Source organism: Labrus mixtus, chromosome 21, assembly GCF_963584025.1.
Source record: "Labrus mixtus chromosome 21, fLabMix1.1, whole genome shotgun sequence".
NCBI classification, from domain to species: Eukaryota; Metazoa; Chordata; class Actinopteri; order Labriformes; family Labridae; genus Labrus; species Labrus mixtus.
Genome location: NC_083632.1, coordinates 4,236,651 through 4,248,859, shown reverse-complemented (window position 1 = coordinate 4,248,859; position 12,209 = coordinate 4,236,651). Strand labels below are relative to the sequence as shown.

The 12,209-nt window shown below is 43.4% G+C and overlaps 1 protein-coding gene across 4 annotated transcripts; it reads right to left on the bottom strand.

The window, feature by feature from the left end:
- Positions 1 to 671: 671 nt before the first annotated feature.
- Positions 672 to 11,709, bottom strand: LOC132954959 (PDZ domain-containing protein 7-like). 4 transcript variants are annotated; one of them, XM_061027515.1, is made up of 18 exons: positions 11,641 to 11,709; positions 10,343 to 10,438; positions 9,952 to 10,241; positions 7,982 to 8,119; positions 7,682 to 7,856; positions 7,415 to 7,591; positions 7,170 to 7,317; positions 5,864 to 5,924; positions 5,560 to 5,737; positions 4,827 to 5,059; positions 4,579 to 4,740; positions 4,250 to 4,365; positions 4,053 to 4,144; positions 3,357 to 3,448; positions 3,193 to 3,264; positions 1,850 to 2,440; positions 1,250 to 1,350; positions 672 to 1,015 (listed from the first exon to the last, which is right to left on the bottom strand). In XM_061027515.1, exons 3-18 carry the CDS (start codon positions 10,112 to 10,114, stop codon positions 860 to 862), a joined length of 2,655 nt encoding a protein of 884 aa, XP_060883498.1. In that variant the 5' UTR covers positions 10,115 to 10,241; positions 10,343 to 10,438; positions 11,641 to 11,709; the 3' UTR covers positions 672 to 859. The 4 variants fall into 4 exon arrangements, with proteins under 4 accessions (XP_060883498.1, XP_060883501.1, XP_060883500.1 ...); XM_061027518.1 differs by having other exon boundaries at positions 9,952 to 10,235; XM_061027517.1 differs by having other exon boundaries at positions 9,952 to 10,228.
- Between the last annotated feature and the right edge of the window lie 500 nt (positions 11,710 to 12,209).

The window sequence follows — 12,209 nt, the reverse complement described above, 5'->3', positions numbered from 1 at the left end:
TAAGGTGAGTTATTAAGGCATCAGGAGCAACAATGTTTAAAGAGGACATATCATCCCCCCTTCTCCACCTTTTCAAACAGTCCCCCTGTGGTCTAAATGAAACATCTGTGCTGTGCTTTGGTCAAAATATAACATGAATCAAGCACCAGAGGAGGTTTGTGACCCTGTAGAAACCAGCTCTCTCAGAACGCTCCGTTTTGGTGTGTGTGTCTCTTTAAATGTAATGACCCCCCCCCCCCCCCCCCCCCCCCCCCCCGAGTTTTCCCAGAAGACATCACTCCTTCGCTAGCGAGAATAAAAATGGCGGACCTGCACAAAAGTTTTGCTCTAGTCTGGGGGTGGAGTCCATGGGTGGAGATACCAGGGGAGGGGAGGGGAGGGGATTTTTTTAGAATCCCACTGTGACATCACAAGGAGAGCACATTTGAAACAGAGCATTTTTCTCTGTGTTGTAAGACTTATGCAGACCACAAACAAAGGACTGGATGGGTTTATTTAACATTTTGTGGGTCAGTAGACACTCAGGTTACCCAAATAAATGTTCAAAAACACTGTAGAAGTGGATTTTTCATAATATGTCCCCTTTAAGATTATGAAGCTTATTTTCTGTAAAAAATGGACGCATCTGTGACGAGATTCCTCTTGTACTTTTCATTTTGAACTCATTTTGAAGTCTTGTTTTTCAGCTTAAGATGCTCAACAGCAACAAGTGTCCATCTTATTTTTTATACAAACATGAATGGCAAAATGAAATACCTCAGAGCACCTCACTGTGTGCGGGGCTGAAGTTCCAGTTTTCCAGTCTGTGTCTCCGTCGGTACGAGAGTCTGCCATGTTTCTAAACTTCACGACGAGTGTCTCACGTCTCCGTTGAAATGTTTTTGGGGACTTTGACCACCAGCACCATGGGGTCTTTGGCCTTGTTGCTGAAGGCTTTTCTGATGATGTCCACAGCGTGTTGATGAGTGACTCCTCGCAGGGTGACTCCGTCCACTGACACCAACTCGAATCCAGCCTGAGGACACAAGAGTGAAAGTTTCAGATAGTTATCATCATAGAGTAAAAATACTGCCCGGTGTACGTTTGCCTCTCCGCCAACAAATTAAGGTTCAGTTGTAAGTTCTGGTGGAGGAATAAATGTGTCACAATGAATGGCTGATTGAAAAATTGATTCCGTCATCATTTCATAGTCTGGAAGTCGATGATATTGTGTGAAGTGTTGAACTGCATCATTCGTTTCTTGAATCACCTTGAGCACTTCACAGGTGGAGGCGGCTCCTCCTGGGAAGATCTTCTCGATCTTCACAACCGGCTGAACCTTGGACTCCATGCCCCCGGATATACTGATGCCTGAAACAGCAGAACAACAAAGGCGGATGTCAGCGATGCAATTTTCAGGAGGACTGCTGGAAAACAGCCGTCAAGAAGTGACACTGACAATATCTATTCTCACTCTTATCTTTAGGCATTACGTTGAGTGTATATGTTTTACTTGATTTAACCCTCATCTTTCTTCTATTTATCTTTCATAGAACGCTTTTAAAATGTTGCTGAGTTTTATCCTCCCACTGCTGCCATTTCATATTTTTACCCCCTGTGCTTTATGATCTGTGCTGAGTGGAAAGAGTTTGATTACTTTATTAAAAATGTTTATTTTTATAACAACAAATATGTCTCTGATGAAAACTGTCTCAATGGATCCTGAGTACTCGGGACATTGTGTTTGGAAACACAGCCAAGGTTAGTGGAAAATTGAAGGTCACTTTTGTTATTTTAGTGGACTGACCCTTTAAATCGCAACATGTGGTATTTATTTTACGATTCTAACATCTCAGACGTTAACATTTACCCAGAGACTGCTTGGTCTTGGAGATGGTGACAGTCTTTAGTTTGTACTCCTGCTCAGGCTCGGCTCCGTTGAGTCTGTTCTCAGATTGATCCCGATGTCCGTTCACCTGCTCGCTCCCCGTCTGCTGATCTGAACTGAACACCCGAGACAACAGCGGTCGACTCCTGCGAGCCGCGCTCTGCAGCGTGAACACAGATTCTTTGCTGCTGTCCGTGCTTTTCTTCCTGCCTCTGGTGTGTCCGTTTCTGGACGGAGATCTCCGCCTCTCTAAAGTCGAGTGCAGGGAAACCTCGTCGAAGTGGACGGAGCGGATGGTGCCGATGTCGGTGCGGAGAGGAGGGCGGGAGTCCTCGCTGCGGGTCAGGAGCCAGTTAGGGAGCGCGGGGCTGGAAGAGGCAGGTCTGAGGTCTCTGGACTCTGTGTCGTATCCGTCCACAGGGATGTCCAGCAGCTGGGTGAAGGATCTGGGGGTTGGGGGCCTCTCTCTGGACTTCTGGAGCCCTGAAACAGTGAGCCTCTCCAGCTGATCCAGGAGGTTGCTCTCCTTCTCCACCTCCTCGGCATTGTGGAGCTCAAAGCCTCCCCGGAAATCTGAGGGAAATATTAGAATAAACTATCCTGATGAAAAAAAACAATCACATGCATAAATAGGTCTACATTAAACAGGAAAGGTTGAACCAAAATAAATGAATGAAGGGACCGAAGACCAGATACAGTCTCTCTCTCTCTTTATGATTCCATCGGTCAAACTTTCCTCTGACAGCAGGAGGAACACTTTCATTCTCTCAAACTGAAAAAATAATAAAAATAAACCAGATGAAATGAAATCCTGTCCTAGAATTTGAGACCTGACTTAATATGAGAATGTGACAAGTGTGAGGTCACAGTGAACTTGACCTCTGATGACCATGTGGAGGTTTGTGCCAAATTAAAGAAAAACATTCCCTTCAGGCGTTCTTGAGATTTTTATTTCCCAAGAACAACAAACCAACATACTGGAAAAAAAGGAAAACAAAGCTGCTGGCAGGGAGGCCTGCAGCTCCTGAGCTCTCAAAGGTTCCTCGTCTGGATCGTTGGTGGGGACCTCCTGCTGCTATGACTATGGACCCCCCTCTCTATTTGTCCTTATCCTTCTTCCTGCATCTTTCTCTATCCCATTTTTCAATCCTGCAGCTGCACAGAAAACACTCATTTGCAATCATCTTCATGACACCAAACAGCCCTCTACTTATATAAAATGCAAGATGTTTGTAAAAATACAATTTAACTTAAAATCTAAAAGTCTAAAAACTAAACTCTGAGTGTAACACAGCGGTGTTGTCTCCAAGGTGAAAGCTACTGACCTGGGATGGGAGTGATGAGGCGTCGTTTTGGTGCTCGACCGGACATGGGCGAGCGAAGAGGAGGAGTTTTGACTACAATAAGAAGAGGAGAGAAAAGAGAGTGAGTAGAGCTGCTGTTTTTTGTTTTCTTACTGATCCTGACATTCAGCAGGGGTCGTACGCACCCGAGCGGTACTTGAGGATGTCGTAGGCCTCGACTTCCAGCGGAGTCACCAAGTTATTGAACGCACTCAGGTCAGAGGGAGGAAGCAGCATCCTGAGAAAACAAGACAGTGCTGAGTCATTGTTGTATAGTTATGATTACATGTCACATTCAAAGATGATGCTTTGTAAAGTTTCCATCAATATATAACTTCTCCATCACACACATTCACTGATCTGATGCCTGTGACACTCAGGAGCAATACGGGGTTCAGTGTCTCGCCTGAGGACACTTGGACATGTGAACTACAGGAGCTGGGATTGAACCACCGACCTCTGATTGTGAGACTACAAAGTCGGCCACTGAGCCAATTATCACAATCTTAGACTGAAAAATTAGCATTTGAGAAAATCCTGATAAATACGGGAAAGGAGCCACAGACAGGACTCAAACCCAGGCCATCAGCCTGGAGGACCACGGCCGTCCATACATTGGGTGCAACCTAACCACTAGGCTAACTGCACCACTGTAGTCATCTTTTTTTTATACATGTCTAGAATCAATAACAGCTTGGTAAAGCTCTAAATAAATAAATTAATTTAAATTGTAATTCTCCCGATACAATGAGCAAATTAATAATTCATCTCCTTATCTGCATCTAAGAAGCTTTTAGAGTCACTGTCTACTGAATATCTTATTTTCCTCTTCCTCTCCTTACCTGACCTCCCTCAGCAGCAGCAGCTTCTCCGGTCTGTCCAGCACAGCCAGCAGGTGGCGTATCAAGTTCTCCACCGACCGCTCCGCCACATACTGTGAAGAGACATTAAAAAAAAAAAAAGGAAGTAAACAATCACTTAAAATAACTTGAGTCAGTCAGCTACGCTTGGATCTGATATTTGAATCTTTGCTTTGTACCCTTCTGCACGTCTTCATCACAGCCTCCACCTCCTCCTCCGTCAGCAGCCTGCGGGCCATGTCGTCCACCGCTCCGAGCATCTCGGAATTTGGCATCGCACCGACCTGACGTCCTTCTGAAGACATCATAGAATGAACGCACTTCTACCTCTTTACACTCAAACAGACTTAAACTTTTGATATATTGTAAATAAAATCTTTTATGTTACTCTAGACGGTTTTGACGCAACATCAGCAGATTCACATTAAAGGATAAAGTTTCAAAACGTCTGTATTGTTCCTTTTAAAAACAAACTCCCATGAATGAGCCAAACTTGCGGGCACACTACCTTTGCCGGTCTTGTCTTTGGACGGGGACTTGGATCTGGCCCTGGAAGCATCCCTCTTGCGCCCCTTAAACAGCAGGTTGACTAAAGTCTTCGAGCGCTGCAGGGTGCTCTTCTCCTCCGGGTCCTTCCCTTTCTGCTTCTTGTCTTTCTTCTGGTTGATCTCTGTGATGGAGAGCAACGATAGGTCACTTTTATCCATCCGCTCTTGTTCTTCATCTTTACCGCCCTCTCTCTCTCTCCTCCCTCACCTGCAATGGTGGCCTGACTCTGGGACCTGCTGATTGGTCGGCTGGGTCTGCTGAGAGCCATCAGCACGGCGGTCTTGGTGGACTCTTTCCTCCCTCTGGTCTGCTCCTCCTCTCCTCTGATGGCCGTGTCTCTGAGCAGAGTGGTCAGACCCAGGCTGCGAGTCGTGTCCAAAGCGGTTTTCTGAGAGGGGAGGTCTGTCTGCATGGCGGTCTCAGTTCGCTCCGACACTGACCTAAACCAAAAATAAAACTTACACGGTTACATCTAGTGGTGTCTGTAAGTTTTGTCATGTGAGAGGGCAAAGCAAACATACAGCAACCGCCTTAATGTCCAAATGGAGAAAGGGGCTGCACGACTATTTGAGCTAACTACGATTAGCAGCTACACTTAGCAGAGGAGGGAAGTTAAATAAATCTAAATGTCAATTAGGAACCATTTCTCAATCAAATTAGAAACCAGGATTAACCAGGATTCAAGACTAATGTTAGGTAGGTTTGTTTTCTCTTGCATGGTAGTCAGATAAGCCCGACCCACAGAGACGTTTTTGATTTTGCATGGTTAATTTATTTGCAAAGTGTCTGCTGTTGTTTCATTCATTTTTGGATTTCTACAGCATTTTCCTGTTTTTAGTGTTCTTAGAGTTTCAGCCTGAAGAAGTAAAAAGTTCCATAAAATACAACGCTTTCCTGTTTTTGTATTTTTTTTACATTTGTCTCAAGATAAAACTCTGACCTCAGGTCCTCTGTGGAGATGCAAACATCCACCATGTCTGAACCAAACGGCATGCTGGGAGGGAACATGACCTGCGACAGGCCGCTCAGAGAGCTGACCGGAGTCCCCGACGACAGAGAGGACACCGAGGAGGTGGAGCCCGAGCCCTGGGAGGAAGATTTCTGAGTGCCATTGGCCACTGAGGGAGAAAACCAGGAAAATTAAAAAAAAAAAAAACATAACAGGGGGGGCGCTGTGTGTTTATTTACAGATGCAAACTTCCAGCTGTTGAAACATGTGTAAAAAAAAAACAGCAGATACATACGCTTATTGAGCCACCTGTATTCTGCCACCATCTCTTTATAAGCCGGGTATCGTCCTGCTTCCTGTGGAGATGTGGACACAGATATGCAAACGAGATACAGTAGAGATCTTTAAACTTTTATAGGATCCTATATTTGATAAAGAGTAACCCTAGAACCACACAAAGAGCCAAAACCCAAACAAATCCCCTTCCTCTAATAGAGACACATCTCTTCATCACTTTCCTGGAACTTTTGATGTCTGGGAAGCTTTTTAAGTCCACTTCCTGTGTGAAAAGTGAAGGGATAGCATCATAAAACATGCCCCCAAAAAACACGCCTCTAAGCTTTGATCAGCACCTGATCCCGGCTGCCTGGTGAATAATGCACACGGCCTGGCTATTTTTCACTGAGCGAAACCCAAGCTGCGACAAGTAAAGTGAGCGAGGAATATTACGAGTGCGTGCCAGCTGTCAGGCCTGCCACACAAAACTGAGACTGCATCCTCTGTGCAGCGACGCAGTCGGTGTGGTTTGTGACAGGGAGGAGGAGCAGCGGGAGGGGGTGGAGGGAGGGGGGGTTCAGTAGAAGAGAATTAAAGATGAGAGGTAGGAAACAGTTCAGAAGGTTACCATGTGCGCTCTTTAATGAAGAAGTAATGAAAGAACCAACATGCCTTCTAATAATAAAGAGTCGTTATGAAACATAACACACCCCCTCTATCTTGTTATCAAAGAATTCAACACCAAACATCCAACTGAGACCTCCTTACTTCTGCAAAATAATGTCAGATCTTTTATGATTGCATCCACTACTTAAAGGCTTTATATGGGATTTTTTTGATCCAGTAGATGTCGCCCTTGAGCACCAGCATAAAACCAAAACAACTTGCGGTGCATTGTTGTGTTAGCATGCTAATGCTAGTGATCTTTATTATGCTCGTATCGTCACACTGCATGTAAATTTACCTGAAATGAGCGTGATCTAGAAACACAGTTAAGCAGTGAGTACAGTATGTTATTCTTCTTTTCTCTAGTCCCTCAATTAAACAACTTTTATACGTGAGGGGAGGAGTCAGCCGGCCGTCCTGGCGATGTAAACAAAGTGAAGATAGGACTCTGAAAACTCTGAAAACATCACAGACAGTGGGACTCGGGTGTTACACCCATTGTAGACAGTCATGACTCACAGAGTTATTTTCAGAGGATATACTTGATTTATATTATATTTAAGTGTGAAAAATCGCATATAAAGACTTTAACATTAATTAACAGCCTTTATTCAAAAAGGAAATCAGAATTTGGGCCTCAAGATGTCGCACTCTCTCACCTTGATGGTCAGCATGATGTGTGTGTGACTCTTCAGCACCTCCACTGCACTGCTGTGGCTGATGTCCTCAAAGCTCACTCCGTTGGCGGCCATGATCTGGTCCCCCATCTTTATCCCGTTCTGCTCAGCCAGACCACCAGGATCCAGTCTGAAACAACAACAACAACAACAACAGGAGAGAGCTCAATACATTCAGTAAAAGACGTGCTGTGTTGTTTGAATTTCAAGGGTCCCCACAGGCCTACTTGGAGACGTAGATCCCCAGGCCGAACTCCTTCCCCCCGCGGATGTTGAAGCCAAGGCAGTAGTCGTCCGAGGTGGTGTAAAGGTGGACGATCCTCTGCAGGGCGCTGCCTGAGCTCGTCTCTGAAGGTGTCCGCCCGCTCTCCTCCACCACCATACGCCTGTGGATCAAATCCACCCTGGAAGACGAACAGTACACACCCTCACTTTCTATATAATACTTTTCTTATAAACATCAGAGGAGTTGTTTTTGTTGTTGTTGTTGTTACCATGTGGTCTTCTCTTTGGAGAAGCGGATGCCGGGGACTTTTCCGACCCGTCTCACCACCATCCTCAACCTGTTGTTTCCCGTCAGGACCTTCACGGCGCTGCTCATCGTGATGCTCTCGAGACTGACGCCGTTCACCTCCACCAGTTTATCTCCTACAAGCAGGCCGGCTTCCTCTGGCAAACAAAACAACAAACAAGATCAAATACAGACTGAAACATTTAAAGAGCAACATTAGGAAACAGCAGCTACAGTGAATCGTTGAATCACTTTAGTTTCACACAGCAGATTGTTGGTTTACCTGCTGTGCTGTTGTCCTCCACCTTGCTGACAAAGATGCTGAGGCCATGTTCGGAGCCGCCGCGCACGCTGAAGCCGAGTTTTCCGTCCACACTTTTATCCACTGTGATCGTGTGGAGGTCCTCGCAGTCGTCCCCTCCTGAAAATACCACATGGTGATTTATGTAGTCACACTCCTCAGAGGAAAAAACTGTACCATAGTTTTTGAAGTTAACGACAGAAATCTTCTGCTCACTCAATCTGTTTCTAAATCTATTCTGACAGCCTGACAGTGTTAATGTTTTCTCTTTTTTTTAAAGGTATTTTTGGGGGGCATTTTTTTGCTTTTATTGGAGAGGACAGATAAAGAGAGACAGGAAATGTTGGGAGGAGAGAGTACGGGATGACATGCAGCAAATGGCTGATGTAGGATTCGAACCCATGGCCACTGCAATGAGGACTATAGACCCTGTGCGTGGGGCATGTGACATAACCTCTAGGCTACCGACGCCCCAGGGTCCTTAATGTTTTCTGATATACTGAAAGATACTGAGATTTTAAATAGACCTCAGTTTCTATCACTCCAAGGAGAGCGCTTATTAAATTTAAAAGCTGATCATAAACCCCCCAAGTAGGATTCTGAAAGAGTTTAAACCTAAAATAATCCACATGACACAAAAAAGCAAATGTTAAAACGTTGAGATTTTCACCCAAAGTAGCTTCAATGATTACCACTCGCTTCCAGAAACAGCTCAACCAGTACAATTCTACTAAAATTCTACAATTCACTTTTCAGACACTTTTATCCAAAGCGACGTACATCAGAGAGTAAGAACAACACAAGCAAGGATCTAGAAAAAAAGGGAACAATGTCAGTAAGAGCAAACGATCAGCTTTGAGTCTGATTGGACACACAGGTGCTGACAGGAAGTGACCAGAGGCAAAGCACAACATTGAGGGCAGTTCTTGAGAGCTCTAATCAGTATAGAAACCATCTTATAAGTCGTCGTTATCAAACAAAAACCATCGTCATTACCATCATCAATAATATGGAGACCATCATCATTAAGTTAGTAGGTGTTCATGAAAGAGCTGGGTCTTTAGCTTTTTCTTAAAGGTGCAGAGGGACTCAGTAGCACTGAGGGACTTTTTTTAGGGTTAGTTTCTCATTTAAGGTTAAAAAAACAAACTATTTTTTTGTGATTTTATGTGATGTATATTTTATTTTGTTTCCATACTATCTGTAACTTTGTGTTGTATCACTGTAGTTGGCTTGACCAGGTTGGTTTCTCTTAACAATGAGACCAGAGCTGATGACTTATTTCATATTTACTGAACCAGAAGTCAAACTGGTTTTGCCATTTCAGTCCCAAAGCTCGGGCAGAGATTGAAAACGAAGAGGTATCTCTGATGAGCAAGGAGACAAGAGAACAGCCTTGTTGACACATCCGCCAAGTCTTTTTATAGCAGACACACACACACACACACACTTATTGGATATCAGTTAATGATGGGACGCTGCAGGTGATCTGACTGATCTGATTAATCCAACTATCAAAGGTGTATCACACCGGAATAAAGACAAATAACAGATTAAACTTTCAGCTCTTATATGTGTGTTGTACGTCTATTCAAGTATAATAAGTAGGTTATTAAGATGTTTGAACAACTTAAAGTCAACTCCCGTCGTGGAAGAGATCTTATACTGGTCCCTCACTCAGACAGATTTAGGAAAAGAGCAAAGTGAAGGAAACCTTGATGCTTTTAAAGAGACTATCGATGCACATCCAGTGTCCCAATAATATTACGTTTTGAAATACAGTTACAAAATGTAATTTATTTTAAATCTTGGGGGTAAAAAGAAAAGTTTGTGTTTCATTTACAGCCTTTACTCTTAATAAAAGATTATTTAAAAACAGGTTGTATCATAAAATAATAAACTGGAGGCTGTAATCTGCACTACACAAGCCGGCAGCCAAACCCGCTCCTCACCGTCCACAGGAGAGTTGATGAGGATGACCCGGCCCATGGGCGACGAGGATCGTATTCCACGCCGGCGCTGCTCCTTCTTCCGCAAGAGGTTGCGTGTAGCCGTGTGTGACCCCTGGGTCCCGGGGGTCTTCTCCCTGCGGGACGGGTCTGACGAGTGAGCCATGGCGGCCGGCAGGGTCCCCTTTCACACACGCTCCACCGCAGGCTCAGCTCCGGGTGGAGGAGTCTGCATACAGCATACAGCAGGAAGGAAAGGGATCCTCAGATGATATGTTTCCTGCATACTGAGACTGCATTATGTTCACAGAAGATAACTTTTCCAACACACACACACACACACACACACACACACAGATCTTTCTGGAGGAATGAACCAGATATTACAACTCACCGAGGCAGGTGTCTCTGTGACATGATGGCTGATAATTTGTATTCCTGGAGTTACCTTTTGGTCCATGCCTGCCCATGATGCATCTCTCTCACCTGTCTGAGTCCCACAGGGAAAAAAAGTGTTTTGGAAAATAAACAGCAATTCATCAAAACAGCAAGGAGATACATTCTTGGTTCTCTGTTGAATCTCCATCGATAAAAGAACGGTTTAACTATTACTTATTGAAAGATCATTAGGCTTGGGATTTCCTTATTTCAACTCTTTCTGATCCACTTTTTCTTGAACAAATATAACCGGTATTATAAACAAAACGAAAACTTACACTTTTTGTGAAATTGTTTGCTTGAATTATTTTTATTTTATTTTTATCTGTTTTAGTTTTATTTATTGTTCTGTGTCTATAGGTTTTATTTTGGGGGCATATGTGTGTATGGGTATATATATGTGTGTGTGTGTGTGTACATGCATATCATAATTTCATTCAGTCATTTTGTCTTTGTTTTAAATTTTATGTATATTTTTCCTCATCAAGGCAACGGGCGATCTGTAAATAGTTTGTATGTTTGATGATGCTGTCTTGGGTTTCTGTCATTGAAGCTCATGTGTATAAGCATCTTATGTAAAATTTCAATAAAAAGTTGATCACAAAAAACAAAAAAAAACAGCAAGGAGCCCATGTAGAGCATGACGTAACTCACATTACATTAAACACATTAGGCCATTTAAAAAAGGGCAGAAAATAGACTGTATTCGCACCTGAAAATGGGGATTTAACGAGTTTATTTATCTTGGACTTGACCTGCTTAAGAGTCCGGATGTCACGTGGTGCTGTTACCATGGAAACATATCACTTAACCTCACCCGGTTGTCCTCATAGGGGTTTCCCCCCGGACGTATCACGGCGCTTAACTTTCAGCACCTCGGACAGCGACGTGGCGTCAAAGGTGACGTTCGACATTTAAAGCGCGTAACCATGGCGACCGAGATAGATCTAATTAAGTTTCATTTGCTTCTTCAAAAGCTACTACGCAACTTCCCCATGTGTTCTGCCTACTTTCGGGAGATAATATAGATTTAAAAAATGACACTCAAACTGAAAACAAACCACGTAAAACACACATTTAAATTTTCAACGTCTTAAAAAGAGGCGGCTCTTCCTACGTACTCAAAAATACTCTCGCACAACAAATACTGACGGACACACGCTGATGGGGGACAGCTAAAGTCTTCACTATGTCACTTAAAGTCGCCACATATTCAATAAATTGATACAAAATGGGTCAAATTAGTTCACGTACCTGAGTCCATGTTGTTCAAATCGATCCAGCGCACCTTGCTGGGACATTTCTCTGGCTGGGTAGGAAGATCCGCCCCCCTGCTAAGCTGATTGGCTGGATTGTAATTAATAGAGCGCATTTGATTGGACTACTAATGTGCCAATTAGAACTTGTAGCACAAAAAGACAAGAGAAAGTCATTGCTGTTTGGAAATGTACATGCAATAACTGTCCCATTTGATAACTGGTGGTGAGAAAATTAAATGTATACATATTACTATTTATAATAATTTAAGTGTGAGGCTCATTACATGTTTTCAGAACAGTGAGTTGTACAAGTTACCAGGCAATTTTTGAATATTAACAATATATTTATAATGATAAGTGTAAAAATGAGCCTCATCTTTTTGCTTACAGAAACATTTTAAGTACTTGAAGCCTACAAATATTGACAAATATGGCATAATTTGCTAGAGAGCATTATTCTGAACATCTCACAGCTCCCCCTGCAGGATGAAGGACATTACTGGAAGGAGAATGGATATGAGATACTTACACAGCATGTGCTTAATAAAAAAATAATCAAAGGAT

Excerpts from the sequence above, each read along its gene's own strand:
- LOC132954959 (XM_061027515.1), bottom strand. The coding sequence starts at position 10,114 with ATGGCTCACTCGTCAGACCCGTCCCGCAGGGAGAAGACCCCCGGGACC. Across the intron at positions 5,738-5,863 it reads ATACAGGTGGCTCAATAAGC|TGGCCAATGGCACTCAGAAA; the intron begins GTATGTATCTGC and ends TTTCTCCCTCAG. Across the intron at positions 1,016-1,249 it reads CCACCTGTGAAGTGCTCAAG|GCTGGATTCGAGTTGGTGTC; the intron begins GTGATTCAAGAA and ends TTGTGTCCTCAG.